This window comes from Hipposideros armiger, unplaced genomic scaffold (assembly GCF_001890085.2).
Source record: "Hipposideros armiger isolate ML-2016 unplaced genomic scaffold, ASM189008v1 scaffold_241, whole genome shotgun sequence".
In the NCBI taxonomy this organism is placed as follows: Eukaryota; Metazoa; Chordata; class Mammalia; order Chiroptera; family Hipposideridae; genus Hipposideros; species Hipposideros armiger.
Window position 1 is genome coordinate 1,757,026 of NW_017731591.1, and position 27,407 is coordinate 1,784,432.

Genomic DNA, 27,407 nt, shown 5'->3' on the forward strand with positions numbered 1-27,407 from the left:
CATTCATGCATACTTGATCTAAAAGCATCAAAGGAACCGGAGATCAAAGGAATGCTGGGGGTGGAGGGGACCATTCATCCAAACACAGATTTAACCTCCCATCCATTGCAAAAATAAATCTTTTTGCAACAGCTCAAGCAGTGTTCACCCATCTTCTGCTTGGTCATCTCTAAGGATGGCGAGCTCATCACTTCATACATCAGCTGGTGCTGCAGCTCTAGAGCTTAGGCCAGTCTTCCTTATATTAAGAGTCACAAAGCATCTGTCGCCCCACCAGCCACATGTCCTATGTTTGCCTTTGGACATCATGGGCAGGATGCCACATAATTTATCACCCAAATTGGGATCTATTAGAATATAAGAGAATATTACAATGAGACCAGGACAGCAGACGTAAGCTGGACAAAGAGGGGCACATCTGTATTCTAAGTATGGACATGTGGGGCACAGAGCTTTCAGACAAGACTAAATCTAGGAAGGATGATAATTCATTTTTTTCTGTTTTCCAGCTTTATCTTACGCATGGACCTTCAATGATAACCCTTTATATGTCCAGGAGGACAACAGGCGCTTTGTATCCCAGGAGACAGGAAACTTGTACATTGCCAAAGTGGAACCATCAGACGTGGGCAACTACACTTGCTTTGTGACCAACAAGGAAGCCCAGAGAAGCGTTCAAGGGCCACCCACGCCCTTGGTGCAGCGCCCTGATGGTAAGATGCCACGTTGTCTTGGGGATGTGCTTTGTCTGTGGCTCTCGGGGCCTGGGGAGGTCTGTAGAGCTCCCTGCTTCCCTCTGGTTCAGGGGAGCCACGACACCTATGAGCTGAGGTTCAACTCACAAATAGGATGGCAATGCCGGTATTATCAAAACTATAGCAGAAAATTCTATAATCCACCCACGTGGTCCAGTGTACATGCTTCTGGGTATACCATGCCATCCCTTCTCTGGCATGGGGATAGATCCTCTTTTCATTGCTTAAGGAGTCATTTTGTAAAATCAAAACCAAACCAAACCAAACCAAAACGACGTTTGGGGAGTAGGCGTATATGCGCGCACGTGTGGACACTGCAAACTTCTTCATTGAATTAATATGTGTTCAATGAACATGGGGTGCAGCTTCTGTTTAGTGCCTCTGTCTTGTCCCTATTTGTCCTTTTTGTTCACCCTTTACTTACCTGGCTGGCAAAATTGGCGGGGGGTGGGGGGATCACATCCAAAGAAAGAAAAAGGAGCCAACGTTAATTATGAGCATCGCAAAGAGGAACGAAACACAAGATGCACACTAGCTATTCTATATTCCTCCAAGAAACGTACTTCAGATTGGTCTCTGACAAGTTTTGTAGCTTAGTCACGTCATAGCTGCTACAAGAGTTAGAGAACAGAAAGCCCAAGGAAGTCATCGAAGTAGAAAAACCCTCTAGCTGGTTCTTTAATTAAACAGCCACAGTGAGAAATGAAAAGATGAAAAGCCTGCTGATGCATTTTATGATCAGGTTCTGGACTTGAATGAATCCCTCAGAGAGCCTCTCTCCTCCCTAAGGAGTTGAAGAAAAGCAGGAACATAATATTAGCAAGGGCTCACGGAACCCCAGCACTCGTTCTGCACAGGGCGTTCCTAGGGCAGAGCTTTTATAGCCACGAACCACCCAACCATGTTTGCATGCTCTTAATTCGGAGCTCAGCAACCATGAGATTCATGCCTGAGTCCTATTTCTCCCCTTCAGTGAGTATGCTGTTCATGACTGGACATGCTCATAAGTCAATAACATGCAGAGAAATTCTACCATATTTTCCACTTTTTTCTGTTTACTCTTAGTTTCTGCTTCTCCCCTTCCTAATTCCTTTATTCTTCCAACCCCTCTACTTCCTTCCACACATTTATGGTAACAATAGGTCAGAGCATCATACATAATCTTTAAAAAGTCAAACCTCATCTAAAAATAGTCACAAAAAATATCAGAGGTCAAGAAAATGGAAAATATAAAACCTACCAATTTAGTGGAATAGCATAGCGCTACCTCCTCAAACATGGCCTTTTTGAATGTTTGAAATGATCAAGGTCTTAAAAGTGAGGCATTTCTATGTTATATATACTTGATAATTTTTACTTTTTGTGCAATTGAGCTGGCCACCAATAACCATTTATTTTCGGAATATATTACTCCAGTGTTTGGTATATAAGTAAAAAGATGATAAAAAATTTGAAGAATCTTGACTTATCATTGATTAAGCTAATGAGGCCGCCTAGAGACATATTTCTGTCATCACAACTCCTCTGGTAGAGAGCATACTTACAATATATTACACTACTGTCTTATTCTTGACTCAGCCCATATCCACAATTCCTTATTGGTCATTATAAAACTATGAAAAAAAAATGTTTGGTATATGTGTACGGCAAACTCATTTAGCAGTAATACCTTAGTAAAGTGACATAAGAATACTGATGTCTTTATTTATCCTGACTAGTGTGATTACCTCATAGGTTTGGTTGCAGAAACACTGATATTTTGCATTTAGAAGTAGGCGCTGCATCAGACCTCTGATGGTGTTAACTTGCTTTATTCCTGAACCGATCTGACCTCATGACTTCCATGAAGGGTAACAGATCTGGATAGCTCTAGAAACTTTCCTGCTAACTCAGAAGAACTTTAGAAGCTGGGTGTGTTCCGGTTTTCATTGCTGACATGCTGATGGGACGCCTCTGTTCTGACACTTTGATGTGTCCTAGATATTTATGTTTCAGGGGAGAAGGGAGGTGACGTGTTCCTTTAACAGCATCATGACACATCCTTGCTCTTTGTCGGTCATTAAAAGATACAAAAATATTGTGAATTGAAGGCCAGAATAATCAGGCTTTGGTTAATGAAACGTTTGCTTCATAGAAAAGTTCTCTTCTCCAGAAATGCTGCTAGCTCTTTTGATATTTAACAGGTGTGATGGGGGAGTATGAGCCAAAGATTGAAGTGCATTTTCCCGAAACTATACAAGCTGCAAAGGATTCGTCTGTAAAACTGGAATGCTTTGCCCTTGGAAAGTAAGGTTGTTTTATTTTGTTGTTTTTTTCCTGGTATTTTAATTAAAAAAAAAGCTTTTTGTTATTGAAACATTGCTCTAAGGTAAACTACCAAATAGATTTCAAATGCTGGGCAAAAATGGAACTTTCTGATTGGAATTGAAACACACATGCTGAATACTGTGGAAATGATGGGGCTGCAATGCTCCCCTAAATGTGCTGGCATTTCCTCTGGTTGAGCACGATGACACCCACCGAGGCAGCGCACCACCAAGGCAAAAGCGCCCATGTAAGACGGTGGGCTCGGCTCTAATCGACGCGCCCTTCAGTCCACTGCGTCTTAGATGCAGAGACAGAATGCCGCGGTGCCCCTCGCTTAATTAACCAGCGAAAACTGTAAGGGGAAAACCTGGACTGCTGGGCTCTCCAGTCAGACCAGCTAAGCACCACGTGCATGGCAGGCGCTCAGAACCAAGCTGAACCCACCCTGCTATGGAGGCGTTTTGTTTTATCAGATAGGCGTGTGCCAGCCAACCTGCCTGGAGAGCCTCTGATGGCCGAATATGTGCATTTCTTGCACATAATATTCGGACAGCTCTTTACCTTTGGGGGCTGTTCAAACTTCATTGTAAGCCTATGAACACCTGTACCCAAATTACATAGAGATACATACACGTGTACTCCATCTGCCATTTTCTTTCCTTTTTTTCTTTATTTTATTTTTTTTACTTATTAAATTCATTGGGGCGACCCACTTTTGAACACGAGTGTGTGTGTGAACCGCCGGGGTGCATGGTTACATGGAGAGCCTGGGCTGAGTCTGGTTTCTCCTTGTCTAACAAGCCCCCGGCCAACACCAGTTCTTCTTCTCTGTAGAACATACTTTGAATAAATAGTAAGAGACGTGACTCTCACTGTTTTTGAGGGATACCTTTAAATCGAGAGTCTAGTCCTAATTCGGTTATCACATTTAGAAATACTGATTTACAGTCCAAACTGTGGGAAACGTCCTTTAAAGCCTCCATCTTGTTTTTAAGAAATATACTAAGCAACCCAAATAGTGCTGGTTATAGAATCTCTTAGGTTCCTTTCTAAAGATGAAATTTTGTAGATATTTAAATTAAAATTTTCAGGTTATTAATTTTTCATGTATTTAAGGGACCATATTTTACTTTCGTACAGTACCGGTCCCATAGTGTTTGTCCAATAATTATTGATTGATTAAATTATTCTTAAGGAAGTGATATACAGGGACTCTATGTCAGAGTTTTTATTTGTTTGCCTACCATTTAAGAAATGATGGACTTGGACCATTTTCAGGTTTTCTCAGAAATTAAAGTTTACAAAACATAAAAATAAAATGTTTGTCAGCAAAACGCTTTGAGAGTTAGATGATTTATTTAAAAAGAAAACTAATGAAAGATATCATCTGAAAAGAATATCAGTAGCTTACTCTAACATATTTGGCATCAGGAAGTAATGAATTCCTGAAATTTAAAAAATACTCTTACATAATAACTGAAAATTGTTGAGACTAGTTTTCAAGAATCTCACATAAATAAACCTCATTTGTTAAGCATTTATAACTAAGAATTTATATGACATATGTAATTGCCATAATGGTACAGGGAATATCATATTTTTACTACATATGAGAAAACTGAGGCTCCAATTGGGTGAGTAACCTGTTCAGTCTCATGCTTCTGTGAGGAAGATGCGGGCAATCAAACTAGTCCCTCTTATTTTAAGTTCTGAACTTAGGAACTTCGGGTAAATGGTTCAGATCTCTGCTCTGAAAGTCAGTGGAAGCAGATTGAATCCTGATTTTTCTCAGGCGTTGTTTGACCGTGTACAAACGTGCTTTCTATCCTCTGTGACAAAATTCCCATGTTCTCATCAGAAAGGAATTGCAGTGCCACCTGCCTCCTGTTTGTTCTGAAGACCAGAGTGGAAACACGCGTAAAACCCAGTTAGCACTGGGCTCGGCACTTGGCGGCCATTTCCTCAGAATCACTCTGACCCCAAAGTGCAATCCCGTTCTCTCTGTGTAACCAGTGTGTGAGCTAGTGAGGACGGCCCAGCCAGAAATCCTTATCTCAGAGCGCCTATCAATTTTCATATCTCTTCAGCCTGTTTCTTCTCTCTCGGCCTCAATGTTGAGGCCAGCACAACAGGAAACAGCCAGCAGGGCCTGAAGTAGAAATGCAGAGGCGACAGGAGAACACGGAGTTGATCAGCATAGCCTTTGAATTGCTCATGTATCAGGTTGCTTAATTTTATTCATTTCTACATTTTACTTCTAAAAAATTCAAACATACAGAAAATTTGAAAGAGCAGTACCTGGGTCTCTCTCTCCCCCACCTTCTCTCTCTATGCTCACACTAAAACAGATGGGTGATAAGTACTAATTAGCCTGCATTTGGGGGGCATGTTTAGGCCACTCAAGATCTTGCCATAGATCTACACCTCTTTCTGGCCCAGCTTGCTGTGAAATTGAGGGGTGGAAGAAACGAAAAAGGCAGAGTCAGCAAATTTTGACCGACCCGTTTAGAGTTCATCGTCTGACCTCACTCTTTTGATCTGGTCATGGGCACATGCTGTTGGAATTCACTGGAAGTATATGGAAGAAGTGGATTTGCAATCTAAACAGCGTGAGGGAAGCCTTAGAATATATGAGGTAAAATTTTGAGAACTCTCAAATGGAGAATTTAGAGATAAATAAAACCATCTCTCATTTTTAATTAACCTCCTGGTGATGGAAACAACACATTAAAAACTGACAATCAATAAAACTACATACACTAACATTTGTTATCTTAAAAATGTATGGGAGTACCGCAACGTCTTAATAAAATTGGGATTAGCAATATTTGGTTCAGGAAAATTTAGTTGGAAAAATAATAGTTAAAATAACCTCTCAAAATGGTAAATCTGATATGTGTGGACAAAAAAAAAGATTGATAAATTATACATCTATTGTTAAGTTTATACATAAAAAAGTTTGGCACATGAAATATAATTAAAAAAGGGAAAGTGATGTGATGAGACTTAACTGAATTTCATAAAAAATTGTCAAGAAAATCGTTGATTTAATGGAATATACACCATAATATTTTATCTAATAAAATCAATGTTGAGATAATGTTTATAAAAATTAAGTCATTTGTATGGAATTGGAATTCCTTGGGGTGAAAATAGAAATTCCAAAGCATCTGTGGGTCCAAGTGACAGTGCTAAAATGCATGTACCACACACATATTTTATGTCACTAGATTGTGGATACATTTCTTATTTCTTCAAATGAACAAAATGTATGTGAAAATGCTTTGTGTGCTTTGGAAGATATTATACAAATGTGAGCTACTACCAAAAAGAATTTTTTATGTATGCTTGCCAGTAGTTTTCAGAAAACAAATTGTAGTTGAAACATTGCAAAGGCACTGAAATTCTTTCCAGCCCATTATAAAATTGACATTTACCAAATACTGTACCAACTTTTCTAAATTTGCAAAATTAACAAACATAAAGAACAACACACACCCTAGAAAATTAATATGTGATAGGCGTAATTAACAATCTGATAATAACAACATCAAACTTCTTGCTTTCTAAATTATAAACCTATAGGTATAGGTATATTGTGAAATGCTTTTATATACTCTGTTGATTGATAATTATAAACCACGTTTTCTGAACTTCTGGGTTTAGTTACTTTTTTCCAAATACGGGGACTGCTTTGTACAAATCCATTTAAATCCCCTGTTGACTGTCTGAGGTACTGCACTCCTTGGTAAGGTGTTTGATGAATGAAAACTGAGAGAAGGTAACTGATTCAAGGAGGAATGACATCAAAGTTTTTTCTTATTAACAGTGTTTCTAAGCACTTTTGCTGACCAACTACTGACTACTCTTTGTGCTTATAAGCTACACATTCATTAAGCTAAGTTTTATATATTTTGATGAGGAAGGGAGGGAGGGAGGGAGAGAGAGAGAGAGAGAAGGAAACTAATAGATGAGTAGGAGAATAGGAAGGAGAAAAAGCTAGACAGGTCAAGGCCACATCTTCTGATTAAGTTGTTCATGTTTAGGATCTAAGGCTGTTCCTGATGCGCTGACAGTTTTTATTAAACATTTGTGGACTGTAGCACATGCATACTCACATAGGAAATATGGAAACGTTCCCTTTATCCGTGGAAATGGTCCTGCTCTTAAATGTGTACATTATGGTGGTATTTATCTTAATGTTCCCTGAGCTTCCTAGGTCTATGGTTTGGTTTGGTAGCTGTCATGAATTTTGGAAAATTACCAGCTATTATTACCTCAAATGTTTCTTGTTTACATGTCTCTCTTTATTCTCCTTGTGGTATTTACCCCATTAGACAGCGATTGCACCATCTGTAATTGTCCCCAGTTCTGGGATAGTCTGTTCTTTTTTGTTTCATTTGATTCCTTTTTCTCTTCACATTTTAGTTTGGGAAGTTTCTATTAGTGGTGCTTCTAGTTCACTTCATTCTTCCCGCTGGTTAGCCCTCCAAAGCATGCTCATTGTACGACTTTTTTTTTTTTCTTAGCATTTCCTTTTGGTTAATTCTTAGTATTTCTTTTTTTCTGCTTATATGAGTCATCTGTTCTCATGTTGTCTGTTTGTTTGTTTTTTCCATTAGAACCCTTAGCATATTAATCAGTGTAATTTTAAATCCCCAGTCTGATAGTTCCAAAACATTTGCCCGAATTGAGTCTGTCTCCAATGCTTGCTTTGTCTCTGCAGCCTGTGCTTTCTCACGTGCCTTGTATATTTCTGTTGTAAACTAGACATGCTGTGTCAGGTAAAAGGAACTGTGAGGTAACTGGATTTTAGTGTGAGGTTTTATGTTTATCTAGCTAAGAGGTATGCTTTGTTTACTGTTTGCGGTGGCTGTGGTGTCAGAGGCTCACGTTTTCTCTGCTATCCTGTTTTTGTCCCCCTGTGGTGGTGGGGCTTTTCTAGAGACTCAGCTACTGTCTGAGGCCTGCAGTGCTTTCTGCTGCTGTAATAGGAACCCCACTAATGATGTGAAAGTTGTGGTTTGCTCATTCTGTCATCTCTGTCACTTATGGGTCTGTTTCTATTGACTGCTTTTCCTCCTAGTAATGATTCTCATTTTTATGCTTTTGAGGTATCTGGTATTTTTAGACTGAATTACAGACATAATCGCTGTGACATTGTTGAATGCTGGACTGTGGTATATTTATTTAAGGCATTGGATTTCAACGATAGGAGTTCGGTTGCTGCAAATCCACATGATCCTTCTACAGGCTGTGAGCTAGCATCCTTAGAGCCGATACAGAGTCCACGTGTGTCACAGGCTGGTCTACGGCTGAGATGCACCCCTGCTGAGGGCCGCAAGTGTTCATCACTCTCTTCTCTAATTTGGTAACCTTTTTAAAATCCAAGCCAACAAGAGTTGCCAAAAGAAATCAGTCAGGGCCATGGAGGAGCATACACCACACTGGTTTGTATGTGACAATGACAGTATCTACCGTTTATAAAAACCTGGGGTAGGTGGTTAAAGAGAGCACAGAAAACATAGTTTTGGTCACAGCAGCCGCTGTAGGAAGCAACTGCAGCCGTGCAGGCAGGGGGTGCAGACAGCGAGGTCAGGGGAGGCTGGCGGGATGTTTACTCTTAGAATCTGACCATCTTAAACCACTGCAGGCTACTGGGAATATAGAATAATTGAGACAAAACTTCAGGTACCTGCTTCGACTTTAACCGCTTTGACTTCTGGGATATGCAACTCACTTTGTGTGCTGGGGCTTCAAAGCTGCCATGATTACAGATGTCACTCTCACTTGGTCTCATTTGTTTAACATGGCAGGCGCTTCATGACCTAAGCTACAAATTAACTGTATCATGAGAAACCCTGAGAAGCTCTGTGTAGGTGCTATGCTAATGCAGTGTGACCCACTGATGGACCTGTGTCTCCCATGGACCTGCTCCTGTGAAGAACTAAACATATTTCACTTTCTTTTTCTTAACCTAGGAACTTTGCTATCAGTGACCTGGAGTGTAAATTAAATTAGTAGCAGCACTGAATGTTTCCGTTGGTTCTGGAGTCTTCACACCGAGGGCTAGATTAATGCATATGTGTATATACCTTATTTACTTTCTCTAATTTAGGGAGGAAAAGATACCCAGCTTGGCTATTACTGTTGAGGGATAAATCTGAATTCCCACCAAGATGTTCCTAGGTGATCCAGAACTTTCAGATGACAGAGCAGATACTTGATGTCTGCTTTGATTGTTATACGTGTGGGCATCACTGCAGGTTATGTCACAGAAAGGCTGCTCAGGGCACTCAGGATGACAGTCGGTTTTTTAAATCAAGCGAAGCACATTTTAGGCCTTTAACAGTTGGTAAAAAAAAAAAATCAGATATCTTAAAATTTCCTATTCAGGTGTCTCACAAGTGGTTTGGCTTTTTCTCTTCTCATTGAATCGAATGGATAGAGAGCAGGACGTTTCCGACCCGTGGTTTGTCCCATTCGCCCGGGAATGTTTACTGAGACCTAATCTTTAGATTCTTGCTCATTGCTCTGCATTGTGTCATGACGTCATACTGCTTGGCATGAAAAAGCATGGCCAACGCCACAGAATATTCCCTTCTGCTGACCATGCATGGAACTCTGAGTGTTGACAAATCTTCAAAAAATGAAAGATATAAACCTTTAACTAACACACACACACACACACACACACACACACACACACACACACACACACCAAGGAGGGCTGGATGCTTTGTTAGTGGATTCACTAACATTTCAATACTAATTTATTGGCTTTAGACTTATTTCTTTTCAGGTCTTTGAGATTTTTTACATTCTCATCTGTAAACCAAGATGGTTTTGTTTCTTGCCTTGTAACCTGTATACCTTTTGTTTTCTTGTTCTTGTATTATTCTCCTAGTGAAGGTTTCTAATGGTTTGTTGAATAGGAGTGGTGAGAGAGCTATCCTGCCTTTTCCCTGATCTTAAGGTGACAGCATCCAGTTTCTCAACGTTGAACATGATGTCAGCTCTATATCTTTTGTAGACATTCTTTATCAGGTTGAGGAAGTTCCCTCTATTCCTAGTTTGTTTTGAGGTTTTACTGCCATTGGGTGTTGAAGTTTGCAAAATGCTATTTCTATACCAATTGATAGGAACATGTGATTTTTCTTCTGTTGAGTAGTGATTTACAAATATTGAAGCAGTCTTGCACACCTGGAATAAGGGCCATTTGATTGTGGTGTATAAATCTTCTTAAGCATTGCTGGATTCTATGTGCTAATATTTGTTGAGGATGTTTCCATCTGCATCAATAGGAGGTATTGGTCTATAGTTTTGCTTTCTTGAAACATCACTATCTCATGTTGGTATTCAGAAAATGCTGGCCTCATAGAAGGAATTAGAAATGGTTCTCTCTGCTCTATTTTCTGGAAGAGATTATAGATAATTATTTCTTCCTAAGTGTTTGAATTATTTACAGGTGAACCTAATGGGGCCTGGTGCTGTTTTGGAAGATTATTAATTATTGACTACATTTCTTTAATAGTTATAGGTCTATTCACCTCATTTATTTCTCCTTGTTAGGGTTTAGGTAATTTGTATCTTTCAAGAAATTGGTGAATTTCATGTAGCTCATCTTTTTAATGTCGATGGGATCAGTAGTAATGACCCTTTGTCATTTCTGATATTAGTTATTTGTGTCCTTTTCCTTTTTTTCTTAGATAGCCCAGCCTAGAGACTTATCAATTTTATTGATCTTTTCCAAGAACCAGCATTTGGCTTTGCTGATTTTCTCTGTTGGTTTCCTGTTTTCAAGTACAAATAGTTCAACTCGCTTAGTCTTGCACGAGAAGTGGAGTAAGTGTGTAGTGAAGATACAAGAAGGCAGGAGCCATGTGACAGACCAGAGCCAGAGCCAGGGGGATGCAGGCGGCTACTCACTCTCTGGGGGACCAAAGCAAAGTGGGGGTAGGAATACCTGGAAGGCACTAGAAAATGTTGAAGTGCTTTCTATAAAACAAGCATGAGCAGGAGAACCAGAGTTCCTGGACTGAATTTGAAACGTGAGCTCGTAGGGCAGGGGTTGTTCCACTGTTTTGCTTACCACAGAACAAAACAAAACAACAGAAAATGCTTAGTGAGGTTTACCTTTTCTTATGTTATTGCAAAAGTCAAAAACGTTAATTAAATGAAATTATAAAAATACAGGCAAGCCAAGAGAAGAAAATAAAATTAGCTGTACATTTAACTTCCTCTCCCAGAACATAACTACTGTCACTATTTTGATGTATATATTCTTCAATTCTTAATTCTATTGTTACTACGATTGTTACAGTGCAGTGCCTATTCTTTCATACAGTGCTTTTTAAAAAATATTTAAAATATATACCATGAATGCATCCACAGGTCACTAAAGGAACTCCTTTACCCCTTCTGTGATGACAGTGGGGCTTCAAATGTGTCTTCTCAGCCAGCCTCCTACTGGTGGACACTTAGCTTCCTTTCCGCTCATTGTGCTCCCATGTTTGGTTGTCACAAATAATCATGTAATGACTGTTCTTGAGGGTATATTTTGTCCACATCCACGTGAACTTCCTTAGTACATTTCAAGAAAATGGGAATTGTCAGGTAAAGGGAACGTAATGTTCTTAGGTGTCTGAAATGTGTTGCCATGTCCTCCTCAGGAACCACTGGAGCACGGCCCCTCCTGAGACCAGGGACCCAGCCTACCAGGGGCCTCCTTTGATCTTACAAACATACTCTGGGTGCAACGCCAATCACTCCTTTTATTCTTTTTTCCAAAAGCAGAACTTGGGTTTTTTACAGTGCTGTTTCTAAAATTAAACTAATTTAAAGGCTCTAAAATCATCCAACAAGAATATATATACTTCTGAAAGCAACTCTTCATCCTTTCCATCCCAGTCTGTCACCACCTTTCTCAGGAGATCCACAGTTCTTACTTTTGAAGTAATTGGCAGTTGCAGGAGCGAGATTGCTTATCCAAGTTGGAACTGAGCTGCAGGAACAGAAGTTACTTGCTTCCTTTTTTCCAACTGACCTTGGGTTGACCTTGGAACCCATTTCTAGAACATTTATTGGAATTTGGAAGCATCTCAATATGTTAAAAGAAAGTTATGATTTCACCTCCCGGCCCTTGGAGAAAAGGAACTGGCCCTCTAGTTGTAAATCACATTAGTTTGTTCTGTGAAAACACATCACACACCCTAATAAGTCTAATAGGGTGGCTTTCACTTTGCGCTGGTTCATGCATGCAGGGGCGGCAAGGATGACGGATTAGAGCTCAGTCTTGGTGAAGACAGACTGTGGCTCAAATCCATTTTAAAAAAAATATTGGTGTGATACTGGGCATGTCACCCAACCTAGCCGTGTCCCCGGGAGTTAGTGAGACTATTACGACAGTGTCACATGACAGTATTATGTGTTTCCAATGAAGCACTTAGCACAGTGCCTGGCATAGAACAGTAGCGCAGTGAATTGTTAGATGTATTAGTAGCAGAATGATTAAATATTAGTATATCAGAGTCAGCATCTCCTTTATTTCATTACATATGGACTCCTACGGCTATGCACTGAGCTAAAGCCGAGCCCTCTAAGTCCGGTGGGACAGAGACCCCCGGCACCCTCCGCCTTGACCCAAGTCTCACTTTTTCACTAGAACAGCAGAGAACTCGCATGGCTGGAGAGGGGTTCACCTGTGGTTAGTACTTTGTAGGAAGTGGTGACAAAATCCAGGGGGGTCTGGACAGTGGCCTCCGGAAAGTTCCCCCAGACGCTGGCTTGCTTCTCAGGGAGATGAGCGGAGGCAGTGGGCAGAGAGATGGCCAACGTCCAGGTGGCAGGGAGGAAGGAGGAGGTGGACAAAGGCAAGGGGAGACGTGGGCGTCCACTGGGCACTTGCTCTGTGCGAAGCATTCTCTCATCCATTCTTCCCGACCACCCTGCGAAGTCGTTGCCTTACTCCCATCACACAGACGAGCACACTCAGGGAGCTTAGGGGGTGTGACAACAGCACTGAGCTGGGGCTTGGCAGGCTGGCTTTGGAGTCCAGGCCCTGGAGCTAAATCCCATGGGCTAGGACGCGGGCCTGTACCAACTCCCAACGGACAGGTCAGCTGCCTTGACACGTATTTCAGTGTTTCCCATCTGGGGAAACACATCCAGAGCTGCAAAGCACTTGATACTCTATTGACATGGAAAGTAGTTGATTCTCAGACACAACGTTTCATTTTGAAGGGAGCTTTATTGAACAGTCTCCCCGCACATGCCTTAAATAACATAAAGATTACGGACCAGCTGGAGGAAATGCCAAGAGCAGGTCGACCCAGCTCAGCCACACCCTGAAATCCTGGGCTCCGGGTCACAGGCCACGTGTAAATCCGTGCTTATTGTACTTCAGTCCAATGGAGTAGAAAATGGTAACACGATTCCTAGGGAATATTGGGACACTAGGCCCTTCCAGTCCGTATTTGATAATCATGGCCATAAGACAATGTAGTAGGCCTAATTTTTGGTTTAAACTTTCGATTCCAAGGCGTACGTACGCCCATGATTACGCCTTCCCTGGTCCTCTCAGGAAGCCCTTTTGCACCCATTGTTATCTCCAGCTAGAGGTGACGAGAAAGCCAGGCTGAGAGCTTAGGCCATTTGCATTCTGTCACACACAATTTGCATGTGTCCTTGTTTTCGCCCTGCAGCAAGCGCCATCCTGCTTCTGTCATTGTGAACAAATCATTTGTGGCTTTTCTGTGGGCTGCAGCGGCCGTGGTGTCAAACAGCAAGCTCCTACGCCCAAACCATCGGATTCCTCCCTGAGGGAAACCTGGTGTAGACACACCAGTGGGTCAGGGCCATGCCGATGTGCAGACCACTCAGAAAAGCGTTCTCCCTCTTTCCAAACAGCGCAGTTGCTTCTCTGCAGAACTCATGAATTTATCGTATCATACCCCCATAGGACAATCTCATATTCCAGGCTCTTTGTATGAATATTTCAAGTTGAGGAAATGAAAGCAGCTAGCTGAACAGTCTGAAAATTTAACAAAGGCCGCCTTTGCTGGTTTTGTTATTCTGCTTCATTCTCTTCGACTGAAAATGTCCACTGATGGAATTTTCTGAAATGAGGTTCGAGTTAAGAATAATCCCACCATAAGCATCTTACGAAGCTGGTTCTCTGTACCAGTTTTAGTTAGAAGCTTGGTCTGGCCTGGATTTAAGCTGTGCATAATGAGGTTTCAGAAATCCGGGGGAGAACTAGAAGCTTTCTCAAATAGCACTAGTAATGAAAATTCTATTTATGGCTAAAAGTATAGAATTGAAACGCAGTTCCTACTAGTGTGTGGAGAGCTTTAATTTAACTTCCAATTAAGGTTGAACTAGGCCAGATGGTTAACAAATGTATTCTCTGTCTTCAGATAAAATTAATAGGATGCTCACTCAGTAAAAACACAGTGACGACAGAGAACGGAGCATGCGTCCTTATTTATGGTGATGCTTATTTAAGAAGCACGGGGCCAGAGGAGTGGGGAAGAAAGAAAGAAGGAAAAAAAAACACCTCTGCTTTTATTATCCGGTAGTATTTCACAGCTGCGAGGAGCCACATTTCAGGCAAACCTGATTTGGAAAATAGGACCAGAGTAAGAAAAGGCTCCCTAGGAAACCCGAGGTCCCTGATGCCTGGTCTGTGGTGTGAGGGGCTTTGGATGAGAGACGCGCTTCCAATTGCTCTTCTTTATTGAGATTTGTACACAAGTTTTATTTCTACATCATATTTGCGAAGATGAAAACAAGTAAAGAAAAGCGGGGGGAGATTGTAGCTGAAGGAAAACGTGGCCAGACATGGGGATCCCTGTAGTTCAGAGGATGGCGCCATTTGTTTTCACTTACCTTGTAATGGCACAGTTTCAAGACATTTGACAACAGTCTCCACTCTGAAGACCCCTCAGAGACCCCCATTGCTCCATGGCATTCTTCATGCATAATTAGCATATTAAATTTGCATTTTAAATAGAGCACTTATTTTAAAGTAAAATGAACTGCCAGTGAATGTTGCCTCACTGACATTATCAATGTGGACGAAGTAGGTGGATCCTAAAAAGAGTGCTGAGGACACAGGAGACGAGTCGCTGGTGCTTATAATCGAATGGGTGGTGACATGAAGGCTAGAAGGTGGATCACAGTAAATTGGCCTCTCCTGGGGCTGAGTGGGGGCGAGTCAGCCGGTAATAATTTAGGGGAAATGACCTGTCCTAACGTGAGTACCATTCCAATAAGGTAATTAGGACCATCAGCAGCTGCCAGCTGAGGCTATAGCTCAGATGACACGTGGAAGCCATCAGTCATAATGCCAAGTACCTAGTAAGCGCTCAATTAATGCTCATTACTGTTCATAAAAAATACTCAGGTTTCTTACACAGGATTTCTTTTTTCTCTTTGAACAACTCGATCTGATCCCCTTCCTTCCTACCACAATGGTCCTAGGTGATTAGCCTGGTAAGAAAGATAGTTTCCTTCCAGCATGTCGTGTGTCACCTGAGCAGTCCCTGCTTCTGTGATGAGGGAGGGACCATGACCTCTGTGACCAGGTGAGCACCCTTAGCAGCTGGCACATTAAGCAGCAAGAGCAGGAAACCCACTGCCCTGGAGAAGTGCCCACTGCGTTCATCGTGCCAAGGTCTGATGTCAGTCTACAGGCGACCTCTGAATCATTCCATGCTGAGGCCCCGTCATGTGGAGTGCTTCTCAGAGAGCAGACAACAAGCAAATAGGAGCGAGGGGTCTTGATCTTGTGAGAACATAATTATTTTATTATTTTTATCATTAGCACTCCAACATACCGTTTAAGGTGGGCTAGACAGCAGGTTAAGCACATGGCATGGATTATATAATCTAATCCTCACAATAATCCTAGGAATCATGTGCTATTATTAATCTCCATCCTGTAAATAAGAAGATGCATGCTTGCGCAGGTGTGATAAAATATAGCTGATACACGGCGGGCTGCACTCTGCCCTGTATGAATAGTCTTCCATGATGGTGGCTTCAGAACTGTCATCATTGGTGTTATTTACATAGACTGGTACATGTTGGAAAAACTAACCACATTGAAAAACTGAAGCTCACTGCTGAAATAATTTCAGCTCTTGTTGATTCCTTCTTGCCACCCACGGTCCATTTGGGGTGGCTGCCGAAAAGAGGGAGGGTGTGAAATCCGAAGCAGTTCATTTAGTGTCTTCATAAGAAGTTCCTGAGAAAACGGGAACTTTTCATTAAAACGCAGATGTATTTCTGTCACCTGTGTTTTACATTTATTCTCGCTATATCTCACATCCCCAGTGTTAACAGGACCATGGCATTCTTACTTAGCAGTGATGGGACCAATCTCAGCATTTAATTGGTAACTGTGAAATCTTATAAAACGGCTTGATTTTTTTTTCTCCTTAGAAATTTGTTAACATGAAATGTAGCCATAAAATATACTTGATACGACTTTTAAATGTAAATTAAAAAAATATTTGGGTATTTTTTGATAGTTTAGTTGCTTTTAGAATTCTCACATATCTAAACTATAAAACATAACATCCAGAAATAATCCACCACAGCATATCAATCACACAGATGGAAAGTAACCTATCAAGCATTTGAAACCAAGCGTTCAGAGCCTATCCATCAGGTCTTTTGATTGGAAGCAACAGGAATATAATTCACACAGGCTTAAGCCAAAAAGTATCACTGCTAACGGAATGTTCAAAGAGAGAGCTTTGGCATCAGGCATCACTTGATCTCTGCATGTGAAGAATTTTCAGTTTCTTTCCTTTGTGTTGGCTTTGGCTTTCAATGGTCCTTTTTCCACTTGGGGGGAAATTGTTGCCTAGAAGCTCCAAATTTATATCGCCCGGTCTGATCAAAGCCCTGTGAACACATTTCCTCTTCACAAGGTCTTCCAATGGCATCTCAGTATCGGGTCTGGTTGTCTCTGATTGGGTGGCCTGCCTCCCATAGTTGACCAGTCACAGTGGCCACAGAGTACAAGTTCTCTGACGGTGAGACCTGAATCGTGTGCTCTGTCCTGAAGCCACCGGTGTTGTCAGCCCAGTTCAAAGACAGAGTCAGTTACAGCAGCTGGAGGGGAGTTGCCACAAACAGGTGCAGGGTTGCTGCCTTCTGTGGGATCTCGGGAGGCTCAGCAACCAGGAGGGTGTGGGTGGAGCGCTGACATTTTCTACTGCACTGCCCCCACTGGAGCGGTGTCTGCAGAGCATATGCCATTTTATCCATCAGAGAAAACGCTTGTCCAATGTGATTTCAACGTCATCACTGAGTTTTTTTGGGGGAAAGTCGGAATAGTCGTGATGCGTGGGACATGCTCTTTGGCCCCCACTTATTTGGAGGGTCTTACAATAGCTGTGACATGTGTATTGGCTTGAGATTAAACACACAGCTTCTGTGGCAAAGGAATCTGGGAAGAGACCCCAGCTCTGCCAGCTTATTTCCAGGAAAAGTATATGCGCACATTATACACGTACATAGCATCTGGCACACAGTTTGTGGTTAGTAATTAGTATCTACTTGTTATGATATTATCACAATCATTATTATTAAGTAGCAAGCTCTTCTATTACTGCTTCACAGACTTAGATGTTTAGTTATGTTAAAAATTGACCTCTGTCTTCATAATCAAAACAAAGCACGATGATATGACTATGGAACAATGACTCATTCTTTACTGAAATTATTGTTTTCCTGAATGCTCGAGATGAAAAGCTTTTTCAGTTGGTTACTTTCATGTCTTTGTCATAAGCCTCAGAGATACACTGTCATAGAGACAAGAAAAGCTATTGCATTCAGACAAGTATCAGAGCCTCGATTTTTCTCTTTGTAAATAAATTTTCTTAGATTTTTTTTATTACACAGGTAATACTTGCTCAGTGTAGGAAAATAAAGGTAAACAGAAAGTGGAAAATAAAAAGCATTCATACCCTCATTACCCATAAGTAGTAACTTTTCATATGTTCACATATGTACATGTATTTTTAAAAATTGGATAATTCTGCATATAACATAAAATTCATCAGACTTGGTGAAGATTCTTCTATGTGTACAAAATTTCTTCCAGAACAGCATTTCTATTTGTACTAGTTCGGTGTCTCATAAAATGAACGAATAAGAAAACCAGTTATCTGAGGTTAATTGTTGGCAGGCATACGCCGTTTTCCTAAAATGTCAACCTCACTGTGTGGTAAGTGGCAGGGCTTTTTCAAAGGACAGAAACTAAATGTATTATAATAATTTTATTTTGACAAAATTCCAGTTGCATCTGTAACGGTATGCTAATTCTGAGACAGGCGACATCGCCCATTGATTTGGGGGAACATTTTCTGACATTACGTGTGAGCACAGCTGTTTTCCTAGACGGTGTATGTCTTTGGTTTGCATGGAAAAATCGAAATTGTTTGCCAGGACAAAGTTCCTAGGGCTTGTTCAGGTTTCTCGCTGTATTAGAAGCCTCGTCTGAGTCACCATCAATTTTCTGCAGCTGTGTACTGCTCACATTCTGCAGAGTGTTGTCCACCACTTGGCAGGGGATCAGGTGGTTCTCCTCCATTGCTTTTGTTGACTTGAAGAAATCCTGCATCTTCTTCAAAGTTTACAACTCGGCACTGCAAAATACCTTTGTTATTATTATTAATTTACAATATATTTAGATTACAAATATTTAGATCATCCAACAATTTATAAGGGAGTGACAGGGACTTGACAGAAAGAAAGGAAAGCTGTTAATGTAAATAGATTGGAGCTTGATTTTGTATATGATTCATTTAACAGGGACTATTGTCCTGTTGTAATTTTGTTCACAGCCTGCATTTCTTTATGTTATACCTGTAAAAACGAGATCTTCTATGCCACAGATTTCTAAATCCACCCCATGGTTAGATACATTAAGGTTCATACAAGATATATGTTTGCTATTTTAAAAGATGCTCTTATTAGACCAAAGATATTAGATATAAGATATTAACCCAAAGTCCTATAGGTAAAGAAACTCTTTAAAAATTCTGTCTAACAAGAGACAGGGTATGATGTAAAGTTATCTGTTATGTTATTGTTGTTTTTCCTTTTTATTTGAGACAGGCTATAAATGAGTCCGCTTTTTGAGGATCATAGAGGCTGTACTCCCCATTCATAGGGGTCCATCACAATACTAACCCCCTTGGTTCTAGCTCGCCTGTCACTTGTCTTCAGTTACCTGCTAGTACCAATTTAGCTTTAGAGGGACCTGTATTTTTGTCTTAAAATCTATAAATACAGAATCTTAAAATCTATAAAGAGCTTGCCGACTCTTAAATGTCATGTCCTTCAGAGAATTTCCTGAACACCATATTTCGAGTGATATAATCTTGTTACTATCTCTGCAGCGTACTTCCTTTATTTCCGCTATTGCAGTTTGCACATATATCTGGTTTTTTATTTGTTTATTGTGTGTTGCTCCACTGATCTGTCAGCAGTGGGAGGGCAGAGAACGTGTCTATTTTAGTCACCGATGTATCCCCTGGTCACAGTGCCGTGACTTGCTCCAGGCAGGCACTTCATGAGGTGCTATACATTGCTGGGTGAGTGAATGGCGAATGATGGCATGATCTGACACCTACCCACAATGCGATGGACTAATTGAATGTGTTTTCCTTGAGAGTTCTTTTTAAGGACACTCCTGTTTTATCCTGCTGTCACAAAGACTGACCCGGACTGTATTCTAATGAGGTGTAACTGTTTAGTCCAGTCCCTGAGATTAGTTGGAGGAGGTTGGATGGAAGCCCCTTGCCAGGGAAAGTCCAGTACAGCAAATCCCAGGCTACCCTTGAAATCCCGAACTTTCAACAGGAAGATGAAGGCTTCTACGAATGCGCTGCAGGCAACCTTCGAGGAAGAAACCTGGCGAAGGGTCAACTCATTTTCTATGGTGAGCTAATAACATTTCAAAAACTGTGTGAGCTATTTGGTACCACCCTTCCTCGTAAAAAGTGAAGGTCATTACCATGTTGTGGAAAAGTCTCCGGGAGATACAGGGAAGCCACGCTTCCCGGTTGGATGCTTAATATGATGCTTAGAGGGCGAGAATGGCCATTTTTGAAATATGGCTTTAACTTCCGCATGGGCTATGCATGGTATTGTTTATTATAATTGCCTTGAAAATATCAGCAGTGTCATGTTAAAGCCATAAAACTTTATAACCCGAGGTGGCTCGGAATCCACTTATCTCCCATAAAACATCCAGCAATAGTCTGTGACAATCTTAATTATCATTCTAAGTAGAATTTACAAAAGAAGGAGAGAATGACAGGAACATAATCCTGAATAGTAGTTTTCAGTATTTGTTTCTGTTTCCCAGATTTTTTCTACTCACATATAGGTAATAGAAAAATAAAGTCATTACTTCACTAACAAATATATATATATATGTTTGCCGGAATTACCAGAATCTGTTGTAGATTTAAGAGAGAGAATGAAAGCATATATTTTCTAAAAGTTGTTTTTATGTCTTCTTTCATCCAGGCCAAAATACGACACTAGCATGAAATTAGCTTCGTTTTCTTTTTTTTTAAAACATCAAATAAACTGTAAAACATACCCCAGAATTCTCAGTATGTCTGGTGCTTTTAAAATAATCTTAAATTCTTTGCTAAATTTAACATATCTGTCCTGGAGAACTTTTTAAAACTGTATTTATACATGGCCAAAATACCACATAACATGTTTATATGTGACATGTTTATAATCACTGATGAAGTAACTGGAGAAAGATACATTTCTGGGTAACTAGAAAAGTCTAAGATATCGTAATTACCTAGCAGGAATGCCTCTTGAGTGTCCTGCAGGGAGAACATATCATGCCTTGGTTATATTATTTTCCATTTCCTTTGGGATTTTTCAATTTTAATCCAGAATGAAAAGCAGTATTTTATACATAGAGCATGATTTCCTCCACATTATTCCTCTACAGTTGTAACAATGCTAACCAATGTATATGTATCTGCATTTACATTAATGTATGTATTCTTTTCAATAGCTCCTGCTTTATAAAGGAAAGTCATTTGGCATCCAGCATCTTTTCTAAATAACATAGTAAGGATGAGTTTTTTTAGTGGTACAAAGATATTAAAGGCTTTGACTAGTTTTTGATAGGTCATTTTTCTATTAAATAGACAAAAGTATAATCAGAAAATGGAGGTATCTGTAAACTGAAAGGTACTTTCTCTGACATTCATACAGAAACTATTAGCTTCCATAGAAGTCTTCATGAGTACTAATTCATGTAATTCTTACAATAGTTGAATGTAGAAATAATTTTCAGTGATATTATAGGTAAGAACCCTTAGATGAGTTAAGATCTCAGAGGTGTCATCTCAGATCTGAGATAAGAACTCTGAACAATCCTCCTCAAGTAAACCCTTTCCACCTTCCATAGCGCCTCAGCATGGCAGTCTAAGCCCATTCATGTGACATCTCAGCACAACCAAATTAATTTTATAACATTTAATTTATTCCCTGCCTGTTTCCATGAATGATAGTAATGATAGAACGACCTACCCAACACTTTAACATCAGTTAAACCTGCTACTTTTGGCCTCAATGTCATGTAGAACTTTTTCAGGTCAGAAAATAAGGATTTGGAAAATGCATGCCCAGGATTAAGTTAGGTGCTGAACCTCTGTGCACCTCCAAAAGTTCTTATTCCTGTCAGGAGTTTTATCTAGGGGGGGGGGAAGGATTATCACCCTACTAAACCGTGATGAGGTTCATATTGGATTTATACTTTCAGCCACTGAATCGTAATTATGTCTGATACAGACATACTTTTAGTTAGTTCAGACAAAATAGAGTGGACGGTCTTTTGCCCACAAGGGCTCGGATTTAGCTTGCATTTTCTAACTTGACCCATGCACTCGGGTTTAGCATGGGACTGTTATCTGGCCTTCTTCTGCACTGGGAGCTTCTCACACAAGTCCTACGTTGTCATACAGGTGCCACAAAATGACAAATGACAAACACAGACCTTGTGCCAAAGGCCCACTGCTGTTGTCAACACAGTGTCAGTGGTGCCACATTGAAGCCCCTGTTTCTGGTCCCTTGAATCGTGTGTGGGGGGCTGCTAGCTCCAATGAGCCTTTCCTTCTGATCGCGAGTCCTCGACCTGGAGCGTGATGACTTCAATGATTCACTTGCCAAAGAGTTGTTCTTTGTCTCTTTTTGGAACAGCCCCTCCAGAATGGGAACGAAAAATCCAGAACACATACCTGTCTATCTATGACAGCTTGTTTTGGGAATGCAAAGCTAGTGGAAAGCCACACCCTTGGTACACGTGGTTAAAGAACGGTGAACGCCTCAACCCAGGGGTAAGCAGCTGTGTTGATATTAAAAACGACCCTGCTGCCAGGGAACTTTGGTTACTGACAGTAATAACAAATGTTTATGAATGTCTAGCTGGTACCAGGAAGCGTAGTAGACTCTTTATATATACTAATTTATTTAATTAAATAAACTCAAAGTAGCTGTTAATATTAGCCACATTTTTTGAAATGAGAAAACTAAGATAGAGAAGACAAATAACTCACACAAGGTCACATACTGGTCAGTGATAAATTTACACTCAGTTGTCACCATCATCATCACCATTGACATCATCATATCACCATCAGTATCATCACCATCACCATCACCATCATTACCATCACCGCCATCGTCACCATCACCACCATCGTCACCATCACCACCATCACCATCATCACCACCATCATCACAATGATCATCTTCATTGTTAATATCTATTGAACTCTCATATGACACAGGCTGTGTTAAATATTTTTTCATGCCTTATTTTATTGCATCCTCATGACAACCTAATGAGCGAAATATGGTTATTATTTCTTTATATAGATGAAGAAAACTGGTGTTAGAGAGATTTAGTCACTTGCCCAGGTCACGCAGCAGCTAGTAAATATTAGAATTCACATCTGAAACTTAGTCTGTCTGATCTCAGGACCCAAGTTCTTACTCATTACCCAGTATCATGCTTTTATGAAAACTAATGATTATCTTTGAACCCATAGGAAAGTGGAGAACGGAGACAGTATCCACATTTTCTGATCTCAAGCATACTTTCTCCTATAATACACAGAAAATGAGACAGAGTTGTTTTTCCCATCAAATTATCCAAATAATTGTGCTAATTCTCCATTTTACTTTACACATGTAGCCATAGCCAGAGACACAACAAACATCTGTTGTTTAAAAGCTGAATATAATGACAGTCTTTGTTTCCACTTTAGTGGAATTTTCTTCTTGCATGCCTTTGCATATAACAGCCTCTGCTTCCTCCAGCCAACTTGTTCACCTTTAGAGATGGTAATAGGTACCTTGAAATGTTTAGTTTTAAGTTGTATTTGCAATATTAAACTATTTCATTGCACTCAAAATTGTAATTCGACATCCTAAATGGGACTCCGTAATGGATTTTGGCTATTGAAGCACACTTTATAGTCAGCTGCAGAGAAGAAAATTCAACTCCTCCTACTTATGACGTGCTTAGAAAATTATCGAGTGATCACATGTCAAGTTTTTTGAGGCCTTATGTTGGAAAGGCAAGGGAATATTTTAATCATGATACCCATGGCTAATATTAGTGTCAACCATGTTTTCTGGAATAATTGGAATGGTGGCATGTTCCAAAGCACTTATATGCCATAGTACAGAAGCTTAACATACATTCTATGCAGAGAATGCCAATTTTCAAAGAAATGAGATAATATAAAATATACTAACCACTTAAATGATACTAAGCATATTTCTATTTTTTTAAAACTTCAGATAGCTGCTCAGGATCTTGTAGTATATTCACCTCATCTTCGAAAACATCAGTTCTCATCCACCCAGATACAATGTCTCATAGATACGCACAAACATTACATAATGTATTCTGATTAAGAGAACGCCTGAGTTAACATACTAGCATCTTTGTATGACTTCTCTTTTATTAGGAAAGAATTCAAATAGAAAATGGGACACTTATCATAACTATGCTGAATGTGTCAGATTCTGGTGTCTACCAATGTGCTGCAGAAAACAAATATCAGCTCATTTATGCAAATGCAGAATTGAGAGTATTAGGTAAGTCATTCCTTGATAACCAAAAAAGTCAAAATGACATTTTAGCAAGCTATGATTGAACCCAATTTTTCGGTAACTTTGAAATTGCTTTCCCTTGAAATAACGGGAAATGTCTAAATTAGCTTTTCAAAAGTGCAAGATGATAATTATTATTCTGCTTGGGCAATCCATTATGGCTTCTGGAGGAGCCCACCGTTAAGCACACCAAACCAGAACAGGGTCCTGCAAAGCCGATTCTAGCTGATGTTTTGAATACAATTCAAAAAATATCCATCATATATACAATGGAATATTACTAAGCCATAAGAAAAAATGAAATACTGACATTTGCTACAACATGGATGGATCTCTTTTTATTATTATTATAGTTTCAGGTGTACAAAGCAACGTGATAGTTAGACATTTACACCCCCCACAAAGTGATAACCCCCCCAATCCACTACCCCTCTGGCATCGTATGTAACTGTTTCAATACCATTGACTCTGTTCCCCATATTATGTTTCATGTCCCCATGACTATAGTGTGACTATAATTTGTGTTTTCTAACCCCTTCCCCTTCTTCCCCATCCCCACCCTCCTCCCATCTAGCAGCCATCAGTTTTTTTTTTACTATATCTCTGAGTCTATTTCTGTTTAATTTGCTTGTTTATTCTGTTATTTAGATTCCACATATAAGTGAGATCATATGGTATTTGGCTTTCTCAGTCTGACTTATTTTACTTAGGATAATGTCCTTTAGGTCCATCCATGTTGTTGCAAATGGTAAGATTTCATTCTTTTTTATTGCCCAATAATACTCCATTGTATAATGTACCACAGTTCCTTTATCCAATCCTCTATCGATGGGTAGTTCAGCTGCTTCCATGTCTTGGCTATTGTGAATAGTGCTGCAATAAGCATAGGGGTGCATATATTTTTTTGAATTAACGTTTTGGATTTCTTTGGATAGATACCTAAGAGTGGAATTTCTGGGTCTTAAGGTAGTTTTGAGGAACCTCCATACTATTTTCCATAGTGGCTGCACCAATCTGCAATCCTACCAAAAGGGTTCACTTTTCTCCACAACCTCACCAGCAATTGTTGTTTATTGATTTATTGATGATGGCCATTCTGACAAGTGTGAGGTAATATCTCATTGTGGTTTTTATTTGCATTTCTCTGATGATTAGTGACATTGAGCATCTTTTCATATGTCTGTTGGCCATCTGTATGTCCTGAGATTATCATGCTAAGTGAAATAAGTCAGACAGAAAAGTCAGGAATCATGTGACATCACTTATATGTAGGATTTAAAACTAAAAGCAACAAACGAACAGCACAAACAAGCAAAAAGTTATAGACACAGAGAATAGTTTAGTGGTTACCAGAGGGTAAGGGGGAGGGGGTGGGAGGTATAAGAGGGTAAAGGGGATCAAATATATGGTGCTGGAAGGAGAACTGACTCTGGGTGGTGAGCACACAATGTGATATAGAGATGATGTATTACAGAATTGTACACTTGAAACCTATGTAGTTTTACTAGCCATTGTCACGCCAATAAATTTAACTTAAAAAAGGATCCATCAGGAATCTTTTCAGCTTCAAATAAAAAACTAAGAAAGGAAATCTCAATTTCTAGAGGCTTAACAAACAGGGATTTATTTTACTTGTTAATGATAAGTTCAGCGGTGATGGCCGAGCTATGACACTGTACCTTGATGATGTCATTTTTTAAACGTTTCCCTCATGCTTGTGGCCTCATGGTTCCAGGAAGGCTGCTGTACCTCCCGAAATCAACTCCATACTTAAGGCAAGAGAGGAGAGAGGGGACAGAAGTGACTATGTCTAGCCCTGTCATTAGAAAAGCAAGATTTCCCTGAGTCCTTACGACAACCTCCTTCTATGTCATTGGCTAGACCCTGCCACGTGACCACTAGTGTAGGGTTTTGTGAAGGCTTTGTAGAAATCATCCTCCTTTTTTGCCATGATGACTCATTCATTCAACAAATATTTTTGAGTAATTATGCAATGCCAGAGATTGGAGCTACAGCGATGACCAAGATAAGCATGGCCCCTGCCCTTATGGATCTTTGGACATAGTACGTGATGGGGATACAATAATTAAATCGTCATGGTGCTAGTTATGTCATTAAAATGATAAGAAGTTCAATTGAAAATGACAAGTTGTTATGAGAGCATGTGGCCTGACATCAACCTAGTAGAAAGAGCTGGAGGGGGCAGCTGGGAAAGGTTTCTTAGAAAAAGAGACATTGTGTTTGAGACCTGAATGAGAGGAGATGGGCGAGGCACATGTGGGCAGCACAGCTGGAATCCTGGAGTCGACAGGACCAGAGGGGCCGCACTAGTCTGCATGTAAGCTTCTGACTTGGAAATCATTCGATTAGGCCACTGTTTTTGTTGTTCCAGTGGCACCACAGGCTCAAACTCAGACAATATGAGGTTTCCAAAATGTTCTTACCTCATCAGGTTCATCAAGAATTTGGTGGACGTGTACTACTGGATGTGGTTTTGCATCTGTGCTTCATTATCACAGTATACTTATATTTCCTCTATCTTATGTTATCTTTACATTTAATTTTGAGCCAGTGCCACCAGGATTTTACACAAAGAGGATGGTTCCTTTAACCAAACACTTGGGCTCTCATTTATTTATTTTTCTTTATGTGAGACATCAAGGGAAACCGGGAAAATAATTATCTATAGTAGAAAACAATGAGATAGAGAAGTTTGAGAATGATTTATTTTTGGACAGCCACCAGTAGTATTTGTCACAGTAAATGACTCATTGATATATTTCATCCTAAGGCTTTTAGTGGAGGGAAGAGAGAGATGAGAGGGAGGAAGGATCAAATGAAAAGAGATGATGTCATCACCTGTTCACAGTGAACAGGTGATGACATTGATTTGTTTGTTCATTCTTTCCATCACCACTACTTATTAGACACATATGGTGTCCTAAGCCCCCAAAATATCATTATCAATACTAGAGAGATCTTCATCTTCATAGAACACAGAGTTTCTCTGAGGGAAAAAAAAAGCCAGAATTTAAGATATTATGATGATTACGGTCAAGAGTTGGGTAGGTGACAAGTTGAACAGAACCTAAATTGAGCACATGCTCTTTAAAGCGAGGTCAGAAGGAAAGCATGCACAGGCCAGCGGGCCAAAGCACCCAGAAG

General features: G+C 40.1%; 1 protein-coding gene across 2 annotated transcripts in view; it reads left to right on the plus strand.

Annotated features, from left to right (window-relative positions):
* The first annotated feature begins 638 nt into the window (after window positions 1-638).
* CNTN6 (contactin 6) overlaps window positions 639-27,407 on the plus strand; it is an 88,711-nt gene continuing 61,942 nt past the window's right edge. The window contains exons 1-4 of one of the 2 annotated variants that reach the window (XM_019655512.1): window positions 639-713; window positions 19,944-20,022; window positions 22,320-22,456; window positions 24,098-24,227. In XM_019655512.1, the coding sequence (XP_019511057.1) occupies window positions 711-713; window positions 19,944-20,022; window positions 22,320-22,456; window positions 24,098-24,227 (349 nt within the window). In that variant the 5' untranslated portion in view covers window positions 639-710. Of the gene's footprint in view, window positions 714-2,946; window positions 3,042-19,943; window positions 20,023-22,319; window positions 22,457-24,097; window positions 24,228-27,407 lie in introns of those variants that run through there. The other variant, XM_019655511.1, reaches the window with a different exon arrangement.